Raw genomic sequence first — 21837 nt, forward strand, 5'->3', positions numbered from 1 at the left:
CGGCGGAGGAGCTGGGCAGGTGTGTGCGGCTGGAAGATGGCGCCCTCGGGCCCGGGCGGTGTGCGGCGGCGGTGCCGGCGGGTGCTCTACTGGATCCCGGTGGTTTTCATCAGCCTGCTGCTGGGCTGGTCCTACTACGCCTACGCTATCCAGCTGTGCATAGGTGAGTGGGTGGCCGCGTCCCGAGCCCCGCACGCAGCCCGCCGCCGTCCCGGGACTGCTGCCCCACTCCGCGATTGCTTCCACTTTGCGCATCCTCTAGGCTCCCCAGTACCCTGGGCGCTGCTCACTACCAGCATGTCTGCGGTGTCGGTCCCCCAGTCCCTCCACACACACAGCGGAGGTCAGCCAGCTCCTCAAAACCTCTTTCACTCTGTTACTGCCCTGGCCTCCTCTGGCAGCTTTTGGGTTTTCAGGTCACCTCCACCCCAGGACGCACGGCCCTAGGCACCCCTGCTGTCTTTCGCTCACCACCGCCACCCCAGCCACACCCCCTCGATGGGCAGGACAGGGAGCTCAGTGGTCTCTGCTTGTCTGCAGCCTCAGCCAAGAGCTGAGGCCAGGGAAGCTGCTCTGGAGGCCAGAGGGTTGGTAGCTGGGCCAAGAATCAGAGCTGCGCCAGACCCACGCGGGGAAATGTTGGCCTTAGGCTCAGGTGGCAGAGCCAGAATCTTTTCTGATGGCCGCAGCTCTACTTTAAAAAAAAATCGTGACATTCATTGCTCACTAGCGTTGTAACTGCCTTTTTACTTTGAGGGTTGATAATTAGTTTCTAAGTCAAAAAAAAAAAAGGCGGAAGGGGTGAGCTGCTAGAAAGTATTTTTTTTCGAAGACGTATGAGAACTATAGTACTGTAATTTAGATGCTGGAGTAATAGACAGTGGAGCAGAGAACCCATCATCTGAGGTTCTTACAGAGAGCCAAGTGGCCCCTTTCCAAGATAAGGCTTCTGAATTGGTGGGTGGGGCAGTCTCAACGCTGAAGATTTTTTTTTTTTTTAGGTTGAGTATGCATAAGCAGGGAATACAGTTATGATGCCTAATGTAAACTTTCTGCCTTCGGAGGTTTCGCCTAAAAGCTTGGTATATGTTATCAGCAAGACACGGTCCAACAGGGGGTGACTTTTCTGCCAGTGTCTTGTGAATGTTTTGTCTGCTGTTTACCCACTGAACTTACCGTACGTTTGCTCTAACCCAGTACGAGCCTGGAGTGGAACCAGAAGGAGTAATTAGGGCCCTGTTGAACAGCTGCAAAGCTCCACGCCTGAAATGCAAAACCTGGTCTGAAGCCATCTTATCTCCAAGTGTTGGTCCTATGAGAAATAGTGTCAAAATGACACACCAGAATAATTTTGACATAATTTTCAAGATAATTGAGACTGTCCTTCCATTTCATATGGTCTTTAAATTTGCTGTTATTACTCTCTTGGCTGGGTTCAGAAAAAACCTTTTAAGCCCAAATTGAGTGAATTTGTGATGATTTAAAAAAAAAAAGATTGGTAAATATGACACAATGCATATAAAATGTAATAATATTTAATCATGTAGAATGTATAGGATGAATGTTAAAGATATTATAGTTTCTGTATTAACAGTTAATCTGTAAATCATTTGTTTATTGATATCCAGTGTGTATGATACATAGCTACTGGAAAACTTTGTTGTATTTTATTCTTCCACTTCTGAGAAAGAGTTGACAGTGTCATTTGTAGCAAAAGAAGAATGCCCTAGAAGGCCTTCACTATCAGAACAGCCCGGTTGTCAGTTATTATCACATTAAGCTAAGAAGCTTAGCCTGCCAAAAAGGCTCATTCATGTCCATGAAGAGGACGCGTTTGTAGGCACAGTTTTTCTTCCAGCACAGATACCAGATGCTCCGTAGGTAGTTTTATTTTATAGAGTAAGACGGTTGATCCATGATGGTCAAGGAACCTATTATATCTGAACCGTGTTGTTGGTATGTGTGTGAGTTCGCCCACCCATTCTGGTGGGTATGGAAGCCAGAAATCACTATTTCTTCAATTAGCCTCCAATTTCCCTTTTGAGACAGGGTTTCCCACTGAAACTGTAGCTCACCTTTCCCACTAGACTGGCAGGTTAGCAAGCCCCCAGGCTCGACCTGTCTCCCCCTCCCAGAACTGGCATGCACCCATCCAGCTTCTCTGTGGGTTTGAGGGGCTCTGAACTTGGGAGCTTTGGCTTGTACAGCAAGCACGTTACCCACTGAGACAGCTCCCCAGCCCCTCGGTCATCTTTTTATTTTTTTCATAATTTCAAGATACAGTATCGATCTGTGAAATCTGTGTCACCCTTTTTGTAAGTGACAATTTGACTGAGAAGGACAATTTCCTAGGTGTCAATGGCCTCTTATTGATATTTACCTGATAAAGTACTCCCTGTCGCTGCCCACCTGTGGTGACCTAAATGCTTCCCACGGCAAAAAGCCATCAGAAAAAAACAGACTAACACAAAGAAATAAATGGTGCAGAAGTATACCCCCCAAGGTGCTAGAAAATAGTTCTAAATATTTCGATTGTTGCAAAAACAAAGGACAGGGGTGTTGTAAAAAGTCTAGATCCTAAATGCCAGAAGGCAAAATTCAAGACGAAGGTGAGTTTTACATTGGAGACCATGGCAGTTGGTCAGTGGTTGCCTCCAAAAGCCTCGCATTGCCTAACCATGGTTGGCTGAGAAGTTGAGGTTAACTGTAGGCAGGCACAGGGAGAGATGGCGACCAATGTGGCCGAATCGCCCAGCCAGCTATTACTGCTTTTCACAAAGAAAAAACGAGAGTGCCGACTCTCACATTAATCACAAGGCTTCCTGCCCTGCCCTCTGGGGATTTTTTTTTTCTCCCCTCTTGGAAATTGTTATTTACAGTCATTTTCCTCAAATGTCTCCTATGAATATTGGCCAGGGTTGGGACTAAAGGATGGGGTCAGGGACTGAAAAGTGAAGTAGCAAACAAGCGGGGTGATTTACTCTGGTCCTCCTTCCACATCTGCTGTCAGCTGGTGATGACCCTGAATATAAAGTACTCTATGCCCTTTGCTGAATGAACCGCCATTTAGGAGTAGTGCTTATCCTGGTATCCTTGGAAACTGGCGATAATGATTCTCATTGCAGTTACTTTCTATATTTAACAGTGGGCATGGATGTGGCTCTCTAGGCTCTTCCTCACTGAGCATAATTTTTGCTTGGTGTTTGTATTTTACAAAAATAACTCATCGCTTTTGGAATGTGGGCATATCGGAAATACATGGGATAGAGGTATTGTGTAAGCATCAAGTATTTCGGGTAAAAATGTTTCAGCTCTGCCAATAAAAGGTCAATAGGGCTTTTACACAGGTGATCATCTAGAATATGTTTATGTGGCTTGCTAGTTAATAAAACCCTTTCATCATATTCTGTCCTCCATGCTTTCTTTTCTATCACTTTCCTGCCCCTCATCAACCTGCTTCTCTCTTCCTCCTGCCCTTAACCCCATCCCTGGTTTCTGTTTTGTCTTATCCATCCTCAATCCACTCAAATATTAACCATCTTGTTTTTGATATGCTAATACACATTCCAAGGGTTAAGAAGTATAAGGGATTGTACTGAGGATGCAGAACTAGAGGAGTAAGCATGTCTGCAGCCTTAGATTGGGTTTGAGGATATGCTGGACCCGGTGTGTGTTTTACAGAATCACCATGACAATTAGTATGGAAGCATTGCTTGTTGGAGGAGGCAATTAAACTTTTTCCTCTCGAGTGCTAACATTTCAAATGGATTTGCTTGTTTTTAAACCTTTTGTCTTGTTATAATTCCAAATTTACTAAAAGCTCCTAAGATGATTATAAGAGATGAACACATACCTTTGTTAAATCGGTTTGGTCTCTTGTTTGTCTTGAACATGTCACTGCCATGGTTTCACTCTAGGCAAGTAGTGACACTGTTACCAACAGGCCGGGCCTGGACCAGGTTTTGTCTGGGTTTGGGGGCTTTTGAATGAATTGAAAGCCCACACAGATCGCAAAGGCGTGAGCAAATTTTATTCCAAGTGGAGTGTTCTTCAAGACAGCAAGCAGGCAGTATGAATGGAGATGCAGAAGGACTGTGGTTCTTTCCTGGGCTCTTTTCTATGAAGTAGAATGAAAGGAGGCTCTGGTTACAAAGGAGGACAATTTGCATGGTTCTCAATTTCGATTGATTAATTAGGTTAAATAATCATTTTTTTTTTCTACTGCACATGACCTTCCCATCATGCAACTAAGTTGTATTTCTGCTCCTTTTATGCATAAGCAGAAAATGATAAACAGGATGTATTCTCTAAAGAGAACATAGTCTTGCTTTATTATTTATTTACCCAAAACCAGTTCTGCCTGAATTGGTCCTTCCAACTTCTACTGGGTCAAAACGGGAGGGTGATTGAACAGAGTCTATCTAAATTGGAGAATTCTTAAGAGGAAGAAAAACTTACTCCATTTTGGGAGTGCGCCATGCATGCAGCTTGATGTTGCGTACACACTGCTAAGTCTCACACCGACAAGCTTGAGGTTCTCACACTGTCCCAGTACAAATGGGGTCCCAGGTTTCTATACTACTTCCTGTGTTTTCCTGGCTATCTACCAATTAGTGTTAGATTTTATTTAAGTCGTTTCAAACAGTCAAGGCAGTCCCCAAATCTTAGAGGTAGTGTAGGCCAGCCCTGTCCTCATTGTACAGGGCGAATTGAATGCTGCAGATCCTAAAGTTCTCAGGCCTTCCTGAAGTTCCCAGTGGAGATGTCACCTATGGATTTTACCAATCTGATCCGGTGTCCCAACCTCTCCCTTCACACCAAACTGCTCACCAAACACCTTATCTCTTTGCAGTTGCCTACCAAGTCTGGAACATTCATGCTGCTGTTTTATGAGTTACCAAAATTCTAGGAGTCACCCTCGGCACAAGGCTTTCAGAGTCTTAGAAGACGTTATAAGAAAAAGTGCTTGTCTTTCCAAGCCGCGTGTTCTCTGTGGCAATTTCTCAGCTCCACTATTGTAGTGACAAAATAGTCACAGACAATGCTTGAATGGTTAGGTATGTTCTGATAAAACCTTATTAGAAAAGCACAATCGGAAGGCCAGATGCCTGACCTTTCGAGTATGTTAGACGCTAGACCATTAGAATGTTCTGGAGCTGAGGGGGTCACTCAGCTGGTAAAGTATTTGCTGTGCATGCATGGAGACATGAGTTTGACTCCCCACCTTATAAAAATCTGGATGTGGTAGCACAGTGGTAATCCCAGTGCTGGGGAAATAGAGACAGGTCGTTCTCAGGAGGTTGCTGGCTAGCCTGCCTAGCCTAATTGGTGAACTCTAGGCCCACAAAAGAGACGCTGCCTCAAAAACAAAGTAAAGAGCTATGGAGGAGTGACTTCTGAATTTATTCTTTGGGCTCCATACACTAGCACACACGTGCACACACACACACACACACACACACACACACTCATACACACACCCTTCAGCAATGATTGCAACCTTTTATATTTCATAGCATTAATGAAGATGTTTAAGAATTTGAAGACGCCAAGTACAGTGGTGCATACCTATCATCCCATCACTAAAGAGACAGAGACAGGAGGGCTGTGGTTTTGAGGCCAGCCTGGGAGAGCCAGTTAACTCTCTAAACAAATAAGTACATGAATAAAACCAAATGAAAGCAAAATTGACTGATATATAGGAATCAGTTTAAGAATATGCTGCCTTGTTTTCTGTTCCTTTAGAAACAAGCAAATATCCTCATTGATAAACTATCTCAGCCCTCATTTTAGATTCTGTAAGTTCTGGTCTTTCATGAACCCAGAACCACTCCAGTCTCAAGGAGAGAGACAGTGTGGGCTCAGAATGACCTTCCAAAATGAAAATAGTTTGAGCCATGCAAAGAAAAAATTAAATTTATCCTTGTCGTTGATAAACTTTCACTTTATAAACCATTTAGGGCACCACGTTGTCTGTCTTTTAAGATCAGAGAGACAGTTTAGTGATCCAGTTGCTGCTCTCCTGAAGTGTGAGAACAGTTTAGAATAGAGGACACATCTGTGGGAAACTGAGACATAGGAGGCGTTTGATGCCGCTGTGCTGTGCTTTAAAATTCTTCGTGTTGCCGGGCGGTGGTGGCGCACGCCTTTAATCCCAGCACTCGGGAGGCAGAGGCAGGCGGATCTCTGTGAGTTCAAGACCAGCCTGGTCTACAGAGCGAGTTCCAGGACAGGCTCCAAAGCCACAGAGAAACCCTGTCTCGAAAAAAAAAAAACAAAACAAAAAAAAATTCTTTGTGTTAAAACAATGCAAAAAGTTCTTTCTTGATATTGTTCAATATTTTGAAAGTTAAAATCTTAACAGGTCCTAATCCAAAAGTTTAAAATAGCTTTCAGATTCTGGATCGGCGCCACCATCTTAAGTTTACTCGCCATGGTTCTAGGCAGAGTAAGAGAAAGAAAACTACAGGCTTCGTCCTTGGCTCCATCAATGCATCCAAGTACTTCCGATTGGCAGGATAATGAGGTTAATCTTTCGCTAGAAATAGCACAAATAGGACAGTTGACATTCGTAACATTTAGAGGTGACCTGTAAGTGTTAAGTGAATCTAACACTTAACTAATCTATCTGTGGTTTTTATTTGACTTCCTGTTGTCTGATACAAGGACATCCAGCTAAAAAGGCAAATAAACGTGAGAAGATGCTCCAGCCATCCGAACTCAACTTTAATTAAGTTGTAGAACGGTTTGCTTCTATACTCTCCTTGAGATTGTCATCCACATCATAACATTTTCACATTTCATAAGTGTTTCCCATTGCCGGTTCCCTAAATGGAGGTAATCCTTTCTGGGGAAAGTTTGCATATGCATATATGCATGCATGTGTGCAAGCATGCATGTGTGTGTATGTCCACACACACTACATGAACATGAAAAAATTAGTGTAGAGTCATCACTGTCCAAAGCTGAGGGAGATTCAGCCACTGAACCCTGGTTACCTGTCAAGTGTTTTCCTCCTTAGAGATGATTTGCAGAACTTAATGGAGATATTTTCTAAAAGCCAAGATGTGGGCAATACTCAGATAGTCCTCTTTAACATGAGGAAGGGTGCTGCCTTTCTCCTGCCAGTCCAAAAGCCAGGTGTTAGGGCGACGGAAATGGAACACAGCACTGCCGGGAGGTTGTGAATGGATCATTGAGCCCGCATGGAAGGACATCCAATAAAGGAGATGAGAAGCTGAATTAGAGCTCATCAGTCACAATGCCTCCTCATTAGGACACTGCCTACATCTGCATATCTCACAGCCAGATTATGCCCAGATGTTTTTGCTCCTGCTGTGCTCTGTGTGGTGGTTCTAGCTTCATTGTTGCTAACAACAGACATGGACCACGTTTACGCCAACTTCATTTTGTCTGTGAAACTGAGCAGGGAGTTTAATGAATGTCATTCATCGAACCTACAGAAAGACTGAAGAATACATCTTAGCAAATTCACAGAAGCCAAGAGAAGGTGGCCAGAGGAATGTTCTTTGGAAGGAGTCCTTGCCTTGGCAGCCAGCTCTCACACACTGGAGATGCCACTGTGCCCAGGACACACTTACAGTGAAGATGGTCTCAACATTAAAGGTCTAAGCACAAATACCAACAGCTGAGATTTTTGTTCCATAGTGGGGAGGACCCAGGAAACATGGGCATTTTGATTTCCTCATTGTATTGTTTTGTTTTTTGAGATAAGGTTTCTCTATGTAATAGTCCTGGCTGTCCTGGAGCTCACTAGGTAGACCAGACTGACCTTGAACTCACTGAGATCTGCCTGCCTCTTCCTCCCTCCCATGTGTTAGGATTAAAGGCAAACCACCAACATTTGGTGGTGGGTACTGATTTTTTTTCTTTTACTTTTGTGCTGAAAAGTGGCACCACTAAGACACAAACAAATTTTAAAAGCAGATGTAATTGTTCAGATAAATATGTATGTTATGTGTTAGGATGAGTTCTCAAAGAAATGTTTGTTATTGTTTTTTGTTTGTTTTATTTTTTATTTTATGGAAATATTGCGATTTTTCTTCTCTGAAGGATAGATTGAGGGCTGGGGAATGTACTTAATGGTAGAGTATTTGCCTAGCTTGTGCAAAGCCGAATTCAGTCCCCCCAACCCCACCCACACACAGAGACAGAGCGATAGAGAGACAGAGAGAGACACACACACAGATAGAGAACTGTAAGTTACATTTTATAATTCTACTAATTCCGTGTGTTTTGACGGTTGTATCACTTCTCGCAGCCTTCTGTTCTTTAGAAAGTGATGAGCACAGGGGTCTCCCGAGATTGCAGCACAAGGTCCATGGTGACTGTAGAAATAACTGTCTTCCATATCACACCCCACTGCTTTAATTTCTTAGGAGCCACATGATAACGGCAAACCAGCTACGATTCTTGACAATTCCCCTTTCAGAATTACAACCATATTTCTGACAGTTATGTGCCCTTTCTTGACTTTTCATCTAATGGTAACTCTTAAATTGAATTTAAAGTACTAGTTCTTATACGCGTGACAAAAAAAAATCCAGGTTCAATTTTAACTGATTACTTGAAACTTTTCACACACATATACAATATACCTCGATCCCACACATCCCCACCCTGTCTCCCTTCCAACGTCCATTTTTGCCCGAGAGACACTCTCGAGCAAGAATCAACACAGGCTGCACTCTTCATCTCTTCTCCACACACTCGAAGGGAGTTCATTTTAGATATTCTGTTGATTACACTTAAGGATGCAAACCAAGTGTCTGTGGACGTGGCTGGGCTGTGCTCCTTGCTAATGTTTCTCCCTGGTGTCCTGAGATACTTTTCCATGTGGACTGTACAATTGATGACCTGTTAATGACCACTATGTCCTTCTTTATAGTGCCACCAGCAGAAGCAGGATGCCCTCAGGAAGTCTGTCAATAAAAGAACCCTAACCCACAGGCAAAAGCCCCTTGGTACAAGCCTTTTAAAACAAAACTTTTTTTTAATATTTATTTATTTATTTATTATGTATACAATATTCTGTCTGTGTGTATGCCTGCAGGCCAGAAGAGGGCACCAGACCTCATTACAGATGGTTGTGAGCCACCATGTGGTTGCTGGGAATTGAACTCAGGACCTTTGGAAGAGCAGGCAATGCTCTTAACCACTGAGCCATCTCGTTGAAGCATAAAATGGCTTTGAATTGGTTTTAAGTCTCCCAGATCATATCTGAATGAGGTCCAAGAAACGTTTATCTTTTGTGATTCAGGGAACCTTAGAAAATGAACGTGTTCTCTGTTTTATTCTGCTGTGTGCAGCTAAAATTACATTTTTGTTTCTTGTGCATTTTGTAAAAAAGAAAAAAGTGGGTTTTCATTGCATTTGCTGTGTGTTTTGGGAATGACATGACTTAAAACCCAGACTATGAACGAGGAGTTTAGCTCTGTGGTAGTGCATGTGCTTAGCATGTCTGAGTCCTGGGGTTTTCCCCAACACTAAAACAAATGAAAACGTCCAGACTGGATTATGTCCCCAATCCCCTGGACTATGTCCCTAATTCCTTCCGGAAACCTATGGGTTATCTCAGTCTCCAAGACGTGGGTAGCCTCGTCTGCAGAGGGGCGTTTCACAGGGTTTTCAGAGATGGTATGCCAATGCCGTCTGTAAAGGACATAGAATTCATGTCTGCGGTACTTGAGTGGGAGAGGCAGCCTGCTGAAAACAGTTGGCTGAGCTGGAATGAGAGAGGCCTGATATCAGTAATAGAGGAGGAAAAAAAAAAACAATTTCACTTATGAGTCTCCAACTGATAGTCACAAGCTTGCTCTGAATTACAGGGCTAATGTGTGATCCGCTTTATCACTAAGTGGCAACCCCATGTGACAGGCATTAGGAAGAGAGGCTGTCAGGGATTTATGTACTTAACCCTGACTGCTAATTATCCAGGCCTTCTCCTGGGAGGCCAGGGAACAGGAAATGAGGAAGGGCAGAGACGAGAGGGACTTAATCAACGCTTTCATTTTCACACGTTCTTCATGAAATACAATTAGTTTCAGAAATAAGTACATTTTCAAAACTGAGATACGCAGAACTGTATGTTAGTCAGGGGAGGGAAAATGGTATCGACCCCACTACAGGTTCTCAGAAATTTATCCATTAATAAGCAACTTCAAAATCCAAGGACTGAATGCATTTCAAGCATCCATAAATTTTAAACGGTTTTAATATGTCCATTCAGAAAACACCTATTGATTGGTCTTTGTCTGACTTAGGGTCTATTGCTGTCGTAAAACATGATGACCAAACACAGCTCAGAGAGGAAAAGCTTTATTCCAATGTATACTCCCCAGGAACTTGGGAACTGTCCATCACTGGTGGAAGTGAAGGGATGGAGCTGGAGGCAGGAAAAGGAAGCAGAGGGCACAGAGGAGTGCTGCTTGCTGGCTTACTCCATTGGCTTTCTCAGCCACTACCTGCTTAGGGATGGGGCCACCCACAGAGATCTTGGCTATCAACCATCAATCTTTAATCAAGACCATACCCCCCCCTCCTCCGCAGATTTGTGTGCAGGCTGACCTAAAGAAGGCTTTTTCCTCTTCCTAGATATGTCTAGGCTCATGTTAACCTGACAAACACTGAGCTCCCACTTCAGTTGGGGAGAAGACAGCAATAAATGATTACGGAATCTGTTAGAGACTCATAGTGTCATGACAAAAAGTGGAAAGGAGGGCAGGGAGGATTGGATGCTGGGCATATCAGCATATAGGCATATCTGCCTGTAATCCCAGCACCCGGGATTACAGGCAGGAAGATTGAAAGTTCAAGGCCAGGGCCAGGTTAGGCAATTTAGCAAGAGCTTATCCCAAAACAACAGCAAGAACAGCCCCACAGTCCCCCACCCAAAATACCTAAACAACCTCACAAACCAAGAATGTCTAGTGCGCGAGGAGGAAAATCATTTCAGGTGAGATGGAAGGGCAAGAGAGGGACTAATGCCAGAAGATACGTTTGTCAGGTAGAGGGAAAGATCTGAACAATGTTTCAAAGCAGGGTTGTTTGATTCTTAATATCCGGAAATGAGATACAAAGGCACTTCATGGCAGTGGCCAGTCTGTCCGGCACGTGCATAGTGGTGGTCCCCAATCCTGTGAGAAAAGCTAACACACAATAATGCTTAGTCTATTAGCCTTCTGGAATGAATCAATACAGGGTGGGTACCCTCTGAGTTTGTTTAATTGAGCCTAGTGAGGAAGTAGACATTTAAAGCATAAAGCATAGAGTCCTTCATAAGACAATTAGCTTTTTATTATTTGACTATTCGTGTTCATAAACAAACTAACACTATTATTTATTCACATATATTTATACACTTATATTTTTAGGGTAGCAAATAGATAATCTTTTCCTTCTGCACTTTGAATATAATTATGTGTAATAAAGAATTAGGTGAATCAGTTGTAGATGTGATTTGAGAATTTCAAAGGACAGTACAATATAATAATAGCATCTAGTATAATAATAACTACAATTCAGATAGGGTAAATTATTAGAACCAATAGACCTATAAAAAGTAATCACTAAAAACATAAACTGAAATGGTTTTGCAGAAAGCACCCTGGCTGAGCCAACATTGACCAGACACCCCCACGTTCATTTTGTAGTTCTCAGACAACTACATCTTCCCTTAAAAGTACTGAAATGGTTACTTGATTTAGATTTTGAGAATGACTTTTAAAAATATGTTGCAATTCCTCCCTCTCCTTGCCCCAACCTTTTGTAAGAATGTGCTGAACATAATTTGTTTCCTATTGATTGGAAAAGGTCATGGGGGCGGGGAGAGAGGAGCCGCTTTGCCTGGGCGTTGTTTTGGTTCTCAGACCCTGAGAACCCGGGCAGACTCATGAATGAGCCTCTTCACCAGTAGAGATGCCTGGCTGTGTTTCTCTGTTTATCACTCTGGGATTACTTCCCAGGGTAAGAGAGAAACTGCAGTTAACATTAAATATGAACTTAACTTTGTGGTTGCAAATAGACTCTGGAATAGGCGGGTTTTGTTTTTACTGTGGTTAAGTATAAAGAACATAAAAATCCACTGTATCAACCATTTATGTTCTCTAAGTGTATAGTTAGTGTTTCTAAGTGTACGGTTCAGTGGTATTCAGTACATTCGAATTTTTGTACCCATAACCATCATCCATCTCTAGAATAAACTCCCAAGTTGAATTTCTGCACCTATTAAACAATAATAGCCCCACCCTTCCCAGTCACCATTCAATCTGTCCGTTCTAGGTGCTTCTTCTGAGGGGAAACACACACTATTTGACTGTTCCTGGCTTACTTCATCAGTGTGATGTCTTCAAAGCTAGTTAATATTGGAGCATGTGGCAGAATTTCATTTTTAAAGACTGGATAATACGCCATTATGTGTAATTACCCCATTCTGTTTGTCAGTAGGCTAAGTTGTTTCCACCTGTTTTAGCTATTATGAGTAATGCTGCCTTCAACAGTGAGTACAAACACCTATTTGGATCCTTGGTTTAAGTTCCTTTGGGCTACCTAGGAATAGAATTCCTGAATAATATGGTCACTCTCTGCTGCTTTTTTGAGGGTCACTGTACAGTTTGATCCTACTGCACGTATTGGCTTCGTGGGAGCCTAGGCAGTTTGGATGTTCACCTTACTAGACCTGGATGGAGGTGGGTGGTCCTTGGGCTTCCCACAGGGCAGGGAACCCTGATTGCTCTTTGGGCTGATGAGGGAGGGGGACGTGGTTGGGGGAGGGGGAGGGAAATGGGAGGCAGTGGCGGGGAAGAGACAGAAATCTTTAATAAATAAATAAAAGAATGTAATTTTAGTGGAAAATTATTTCAGAGGTGCTTATAATAGGTGTCCAAGTGTAAACGTCTCTAGGGGTATCCATGAAAGGTGTCAGCATTTTCTTCTCTTGCCGCTCCATGGTTCAGCAGCAAGTTCTTGGGCAGGGAATTGTGAACAGACAGACCTCAACTATGAGGAAGCCTTCATGACTGGGTGTGGGCCCTCACGAGAATGCTGATCACCAGGCTTGGGGCAGAAAACTTAATGGCTGCCGGCTTACCGTGACAGTGGGTGATCATGAGTTGGTGGAGAAAAGTGTGGGCATCAGTGTGCTTTAAATTAATACTGTGGACATGAATTATGACCTAGTCCAAGGACTAAACAGAATTCATGAATGAACGACAAACTTTCTATAGTGCTTGCAGATGGAAGACCCGGGAATGGTTCTAGAAACCCAAAGTGAATATCTATCCCAGCAGGAAAAGTGAGATGAGCTCTCTCACAATGAGCAGAAGAAGAAATTCAGTTCACATATTGCTGACTGCAATGAAATTTCATAGCTTCCCATTTATATTAAGGAATCTATTCAGTTCATCATCTGCGAGTTGCCTGGATGATGCAAGACCCGCTCTGGCTTCAAGTCAATGATCGTTGTTTACAGCAGTCCCTGCCAGGTCGTTTGTGCTATGCTGTGGGAAATGATTCGTAGGGGAATGGATCTATCTGCTATAATTAAGAAGGGACAGACATTGTGTAGTGAAAGATGGAACAAAAGAAAGATCATAGAATGCAACCCCCCCTCCCCCCCACACACACACAAGAAGGATGTGTAAGCCCCCCCCCACACACACACAAGAAGGATGTGTAAGCACTTTGTGCCCATGTGACGGGGGTTTCCAAAGGCAATCACTATTCCTAGTGATCCCAAACTGAACATCAAGCTAGACCTCAACCCGATTCCCTCGACGTTCTGCAGAAGCTGTGACTCAGTAACCACAGTGAGCCAGCACTGTACCTGTGGCAGTTCTGAGGGTGCCATGGTTGGCTCACACGTTACTGTATCTCTTCAAGTGCAGCCTTGTAAAATCTGTTCCTGTGAGAACCGTGAACACAGCAGTTAGTGTTCTAGCCTTGCATAGTTCCTTTCTCTGGGGTGCTGTGAAGTGCCGCCTCGTGTCAAATAGCTTTTACGGACCTAGAAATATTGATGTAATTTTAAAGAAGGCTGTGTGCTTTCTTTGGTCATAAGATAAATGCTCCACTTTTATTATAGTTTTAGGGAGTTGTGTGTTTCTTTAGAGAAGCATTGTTTGATCCTCTTAATGTATAAAATGCTGATGTTTGGTGGTGAGAAAGAAAAATAATATCTCTGTCCTCTGTGATAATTGTCACCATACCATGTAATGAAAAATTGATGTGATGACATGAAGAAGATATATGGCAAAAATTGTTTCTACCTGTTTATATATATTTCAAACGTGATAAAATAATTAAAATACAAATAGCTTCTTAACAACATAAATGTGTGGTGGTTTAAATGAGAATGGACCCCACAGGCTCATAGTTTTAACTACTTGGTCCCCAGTTGTTGGAACTGTTTAAGGAGGACTAGGGGGTGTGGCCTTGTTGGAGGGGGTGTGGCTTTATTGGAGGAGATACATCATTGAAGACTTTGAGGTTTCCAAAGTCCAGAGCCATTCCCAGTTGGTCTCTCTGCCTTGTGTATGTGTATCAGGATCTAAGCTCTCAGCTCCTGCTCAGTCCCATGCCTGATGGCCTGCTGCCATGCTCCCCACCGTGTTGGTCATAGACTCACCCTCTGAAACTGTAACCCCCCATAAACTCTTTTTTTTTTCTATGAGTTGTCCTGGATCATGGTATTTTCTGACAGCAAGAGAAAAGTAGCCAAGGCAACATATACATGTAAACATGGGTAAGAAGATGATGAGAAGTTCCACTGGGCAACGCCAGCAGCATGGTCATTAGAACTAGGTTCTAATGAAGGAAACATCCTAGGCTATGGATTCCGCCTGACCTTCTCTTTGACGGTGGACAGCTCATCACATGGGAACTAGCTAGACCCGGCAGGAGTCCAGAATCCACCACAGTCCATGGTTCAAAGAAATTTCTCACAGCCTCTCTGGTTTTTGCCTAAAGAAAAGCCTTTGAAACTGAGAAGGAAGAGAGTTGGGACTGAAAAGTTTCCATGATTGTTTGAACTTGGAGTTGAGCTGTAGCCACGTGTAGAAAATGCAGGGCCCCATGGGGGTATGCAGGATGAATACGTTGCAGTCTCACCAAAATCTGCACAGTTTGCTGACACTGGGAATCTTGCTTTTGTATATATTACATTATTTACTCACAGAGAGAGAAAGAGAGAGAGAGAGAGACAGAGAGAGAGAGAGAGAGAGAGAGAGAGAGAGAGAGAATTTGAAAGCAGAGTGTAACAGAGGGAAGACATTGTGAAGACATAGAGAGATGGTGGCCATTGTAACCCAAAAGAGAGAGGCTTTCGTGGCCACCAACCTTGTCCACATGTTACTTTTGATTTTCGTGCCTCCTTTGTTTAAGGACCCCATTGTTTGCTACTTTGTGAGGACATCTCTGATAAAGGAATGGACTGTGATTTTTGCAGATGAGGAAAGGAGGGCTAGGGTAAGAAATATGGGACAGCTCACCATGCTGGACATGTTGGCATCATCCTGTGACCTCAGCTACTCTGGGAAATGAGTGTGAGGGCAGACACAGCGGGGAGGACACAGCGGGGCGGACACAGTGGGACATTCTCAGAAAAGCCCACCCAATCCCAGCTTAGCTTGTTCTGTATCGTTGCCCAAGGTGGAGTGTGATGTAATACATTTTCTTTTCAATTTCATCTAATCCTGGGGGGGGGGATGGTTTGGATAATTGCTAAAAATCAGTTTTCTTATAAAACACAAACAAACAAACAAACAAAAAACGACATCAGAATGACTGCTAGAGACAGGAAGGAAGCCTAAGTAGTGGGGTAATCAGAAACTAGACCTGAACCCTGAACTCCTAGCCTTGCAGTCCGATGGGGTCTAAGATGCCATGGAGCGCTTGGTTTCGCTCTCGGTACACAGGAAGAGTTTAGTAACTATGGTGATAATGTGTTGTTCCCTCTCTGTTTCTCTTTCTGCATCCCATCCATGCCAATAAAGGGCTGTGATTCCTGTAACACAATTAGCGAGGGGAGGGTTTTAAGTCCTGGAGGCATAACAGGGGAGTGGAAGTCTCTAGAGAAAGACAGATCATTGCAGGACATGGACCAGGAAAAAATTGTACTTATTTCAGACAAAATTAGACAAATGCGCTATGAATGTAGCCCGCCATGGTTGCCATTGTACATGTCTTGATTGTTCCCCAGAAGTATAAATAGAAAACATTTTAGTGTAATAATAGAAGTGCTGTTATCCTTCCACCCCAAACAAATTATATTTGTCTTATATGAGGAGAATGTAGGTATAATTGTCTTTGTTTCACATTAAAAACAAAATGAGTTTGTGTTCATTAAGTTAAAGTGCTAGATCCAAAATAAACCTTCTCACTTTCAGGAAGCATCCTCACAAGTATCATGCTAAGTGCCCCATCAAGACTAAAGCGTGGCTTTGTCTCATTACCTGTGTTAAGGATCAGTACCATTTTGTCATTATTGATTTAATTGTGTATGTATCTGTAAGCCAATGGCCTTGTCTGGCCTCCACAGTTCTGCATACACACACACACACACACACACACACACGCGTGCACATACACACACACACATGCATACACACACACAAGAAAAAGTAAAATAAAAACTTCAATGAATTAAATAGTTGTATTGAGCATATTTATAATACATCTTCCAGAGGTAACTATTTGGTTTTAACATGGCTTTTGAGTTTTAATGCAATAGTATTTAATTATATTATTAATGTCACAAAGCACAGCCCAGCTGTGTACTGTGTCCTTAACTTCTATGCCATCTCTCCAGGCATACTGCTTAAGTCTTATGTTGCTATAAGTAACCAACTTATACTCCATTACCACTCATATTTTCAAAAATTAATTTATATTTCTTATATATTTTAGTTACCTAATACATATTATTAGAAAAGTATCCAAAGTCAAGGAGTGGCTTTTCTTAAATAGCTACTAAAATTAGCTATAGTTGAAAGTAATATATTTTACATATCCTTACACAGTGAGAAAAGACATTTTAAAATCTGATAGCTCTGACATTAAATCAAAATTTTCAAGATGAGGCACTAATGTAATAATTGGGAAAATACACTGGAAAAGGCATTCATTTCTTTCATAAAAATAAATCAGTGTGTTCCTGATATGTGTGAATAAGCTTTGTCTCTAGGTTGAGTACTGGTGTTTAACCAGTGGTGTAAGTTATGTCCCTAGGTTGAGTATGGTGTTTAACCAGTGATGTGAGTAAGTTATGTCCCTAGTTTAGGAATTGGTGTTTAACCAGTGGTGTGAGTTTGTTATGTCCCTAGTTTGGGTACTGGTGTTTAATCAGTGGTGTTTTCCCTTTGAAGCTGGTTATTCACAACTTTACTTGTAACATAAGGAAGACACATATGAGATCGCTTCTAGGAGCGAACTAGAGGGTCTCAATAAACAAAACATAAATAGACCATTGACCATAAGAAAGTCACGATTCACTAAGAATAGATAAAGAAAATCCATGCTTATATTTTGACAACAATACTAATCCTCACCTGTTATAAGGGAAACCAGTACTAAAACACATTTTTCCTTTGCTTCCTTGTTTTTTGGTGCTAGAGATTGAGCCAGGACCTGTATACGCTAGTCACCTGCTCCATGTAGCAGTGAGCTGCCTCTAAGACAAGGTTGCACTATGCTGCCCAGACTAGCCTTGAACTGTCTAGCCTCCTGCCTCAGCCTCCTTTCTGCTGAGAGACCCAGTTTTAAGACAATAGTCTTTCCTTTGACCTTTGATGTTGATTAAATTTAAAAAGATTCATGGCTGTAAGAAATTTGATAGCTCTATAATATTAATGTAATTGAAAACTGCCTTTGGGGGCTGTTACATCTCATTGTATAAATGGTAGCAAATCTACTCTAAGTGTGGCTCTACATATAACTTGTTTGATTATAAAAGAGTATTTGTAGATTTTGAAGTACACTTTTTGTGAAGTAGAAGTCATGGATGGCAAAAAAAATAGCTTTTGAAAAGATACAACTAAAACTTTGTCTGTGAAGCTAACAAATAATGTAATTAGTGATATTAGATTATCCATTTAATAGATTGCTGTTCCAGGACAGAGAGATTATCGGCTCACACAAGCTGTGCTTATTTTGCTGAATGTCTCTTTGTTTTACCATTCCCCCCCCCCATCTGAGCACAGCAGTCACGTGTTAGCAAGTAGAACTCTTTACGGCCCCAGTACCTCTGGAACGGTCAGTAAGGTCACTCAGAAGGTAGACTCACAAGTGGATCCAAATTGCTTTTGTGTGGCCTTGGTTTAGTTCCAAACGAGAACAGGAAAGGGTTACAATCAGTTTGGAGTTTTTGGGAGGGAGGGCAGGGAAGTAGGGGCCTAGGGAAAAATGCCTGGCTTCCTGTGCTGAGCAGACACAAAGAACAATCTGGCCTTGAGTCTTTCCGAGGCTGTCAGATAAACTCCCCAGGGAGTCTGAGAAGATCAACAGCTGATTAGACTCTCATCTGTAAACAAACTTACAGGGCAGGTTTGAGAACCTGGGAAACTTGTTTCCATGCATGTGTGCACGTATGTACACGGGGTATGTGTGTGTGTGTGTGTGTGCATGGTGTGTGTGGTTATGGGTATATGGTGTTGTATATGTGGATGAGTGTTCATTCATGTATGTGCAGGTGCGTGTCAAGAGGCCAGAGGATAACCTCTGACATTATTCTTCATGAGCTGTCTATCTGAAGTCTCTGCCTCCCCAGGACTGAATTTGAATTTACAAGCACATCCTGGCTTTTATTTATTTATTTTTTTTTAACGTGAATGCTGGGGACTGAACTCAAGTGCCCATGCTTCTAAAGCAAGCACTTTCACGACTGAGCTGTCTTTTCTCATCTCCAGTATAAGCCAGAGAGGCACATGATATTTGGCTTGCAAACAGCTTACAAAAAAAAAGTCTTACGAGCTTGCTAACAACTTAGAATTTAATTAGAAACGCCACAACTCTTTGTGACGTCCATTTCCTCACTGAATCTCCGAAGCAGGTGGTGGATATAGTATATTTGACCTGAGAGAAACGTTTGACGGAGTACAATGGTAGATATGTGAGATTTTTGTCATTTTGTTTCTTATTTATTGTTTTATTTATCGGAAATCTAGATGCCACAGTTCAAAGCCATGCACGAACACAATTCAGCACACTATGTGCATATGAATTTTTAAATTCTTAGAGCCATTCAGTAATGTGGCAGGCTGTTCCCTAAAGCTGTGGGCTCTGCGGCTCTAAAAATACTTGGGAAAGTGGTGGGTCAGATCAGATATCCCTAAAACTCTGTCACATGATCCCAAGATGGCAGCATGTCTTAAGGCAGTGACATTTCATTCTGGAGTAAGGAAAACTGAGTAAGAAAAAAAGATAAAGAAAAAATACATCCTTCTCTTGCTGCAACTGAGAAATACCCAAACTCCAAAAGATATTATTACTAGCATAGGAAAATCACATGGATAGCAAAATAGATTCAACCAGGGGTAAAGAGATCCTGTGGATTACTGGATGCAGGTTCCTGTTCCAGCCTGTTTCCGATTGTCAATGGCTTCTCCTCACCCAGCTGCTGTCTTCAGAGGAAGCCCCTGAGGGCTAGTGGTTCTCCAAGCCTTGCCTGGGCCCCTCAGTATTGCACGGGGAGCAATGAGAGCCAGGAGCGTGAGGATCCCTGCTGTTAGAATGTGGAGCACATGGGCTCTCCATTCAAGACATTTGGTTCTTTGCAGAGAATTGACTAGACCGTGGCTCAGTCATAAATACCAATAACTATCTCAGGAAACGTAATAGGCCTGGAGAACACGGTTTTTGATCTAAACTCTATAGTTGAAGGTCAATACGCCAATCTACGGAGGCCCACAAGGGCCACACTTGAGGAGCACAGCCTTGCTACTTGAGGCGCACCGCTGAAGCATGGCTGACTGGCTGCCAGTACCATCTCTCTACCCTCTGTCCACAGCGCTCACCTCTACATAAAGCTGAACAAATATTTAAAGAATGTTGGTTTGAAGGGAAGCCAAGTTATCAGTCCATTTTAATGTCTTTTTTGTCTTCAGGGCCTTCGGTTTACATGAACTTCACATAACCTATGACCTTTTTTTTTTTTTTCTATTTCTAGTATCCATGGAGAACATTGGTGAACAAGGTAAAATATTATGATGGTTGCAGAGATAATATCTTAAGAATAGTTTTTAAAAAATTGTATCCATTATATTTGGTTGGGCTTAAAAATTATATCTTGACAATATGGTAATATGGTAATGGCATATCATTTTTTTTAATTTCCCAAACTAAATTCTCTCACAAATACTGTGTAATGGCCATAACTGTTTCGAAGATTCTTAATGCTCCAAGATCCAAGGATATGAGCGACCTCCTGTCCCAGCTTGAACTACTTCATAACTAAGCTATCTACCTGCAGAGCATATGAAATCTTGCCTCTGCTTGTGTTATGCTAATTTAAGTTCCATATTAGATAATCCAAATTGTAAATGAATCCACAGGTATAAATATCATAATTCTTTAGGAAAAATTGAAAATTTTTAGTGAAAATTTAAAACATGTCATATTCTGCTTATTTATTTGTTTAGTTTTTGTTGGCAGTAGAGGCCTGGTGCCATCTAGAAAAGAAGTCTACCACTGCTATGCAGTTCCAGCCCTCAGACATGTCTATATTCTCATTTGGCACATTTTTCTGCAATTGTTTACTTCAGAACTACGCCAATGTATTATTCAGATGGAATTGTTTTCAGTAGGATGATATTATGATTTTAAATTTGTGTAGTACTTCAAGCCTTTAAAAGAACATACAAAGTGTGTTTATATTATCAAACAAATAGACTCAGGATGCTTTTTCTAACAGTTGTCCTGTGTACTAAATCAAGCATTAGAACCCCCACAGGCAGAAATCACTTCCTCCAGATGGTCCCTGTTTACATGTTGTCGTTATAACCAGGAGAGCCACCAGTGTCAACCAGAGCTAAGCAAACGGGCAAGCGGCTTCTCAGATGGGAACTGCTTTCTCTGCCTCTCAGTAAGCAATGTTCATGAAGCCTAGAAGTCCGAACATTTGGTTAATATTGGGTTTACTCTTATATAACTGTCCCCTTTCTACAGCATAGAAAAAAATCTGATTCGCCAGTTTGCAATGGCCTATGGAGTGATGGGGAGGTTCTAGTCAGTGGATATAGATGTAATGATACATTTAGAGATGTTAAAATATCTTGACTTCAGGTATTTATTCAAAGAGTTGCACTTATTTAAATATGCTCTAAATACTGTTTACAGTATATCATTGTTAATTTGAATAGTTTGTGAATACCATGATTGGAGCAAAATTTCGCATATTACAGTGATGATTATGTTTCTCTCGTTTTAGTTGTGTGCCTCATGGCTTATCATCTACTCTTTGCAATGTTTGTCTGGTCATACTGGAAAACCATTTTTACACTGCCCATGAATCCTTCAAAAGAAGTAAGTTAAAGCAATAGCAAAGTTATCTTGAAGACAGCAATCAGTAATGCTGACTTCTGAAAATGAATTGCCTTCTTTTCATCAGTTGTTACAAACTATTGAATATGGTGATATTTTTGGATTTTAAAAAATCTGTATACGCATAAATAAACACTTGGGATTTTCACTAAGTACGTACTTTTGCATATGGTGGAGTTATTCAATCAAATCTTATATGCATTCTTTTCTACCTTAGAGTTGTGTATTTAGATAGATCAATAAGAGATAGATAGATAGATAGATAGATAGATAGATAGATAGATA

General features: G+C 41.9%; 1 protein-coding gene across 2 annotated transcripts in view; it reads left to right on the plus strand.

Annotated features, from left to right (window-relative positions):
- Positions 1-6: 6 nt before the first annotated feature.
- Positions 7-21837, plus strand: part of Zdhhc2 (zinc finger DHHC-type containing 2) — a 52777-nt gene continuing 30946 nt past the window's right edge. The window contains exons 1-3 of one of the 2 annotated variants that reach the window (XM_005362539.2): positions 7-163; positions 20180-20206; positions 21440-21534. In XM_005362539.2, coding sequence (XP_005362596.1) covers positions 37-163; positions 20180-20206; positions 21440-21534 — 249 coding nt within the window. In that variant the 5' untranslated portion in view covers positions 7-36. The remainder of the gene's footprint in view (positions 164-20179; positions 20207-21439; positions 21535-21837) is intronic. The other variant, XM_026786917.1, reaches the window with a different exon arrangement.

This window comes from Microtus ochrogaster, linkage group LG7_11 (assembly GCF_000317375.1).
Source record: "Microtus ochrogaster isolate Prairie Vole_2 linkage group LG7_11, MicOch1.0, whole genome shotgun sequence".
Classification (NCBI taxonomy): domain Eukaryota; kingdom Metazoa; phylum Chordata; class Mammalia; order Rodentia; family Cricetidae; genus Microtus; species Microtus ochrogaster.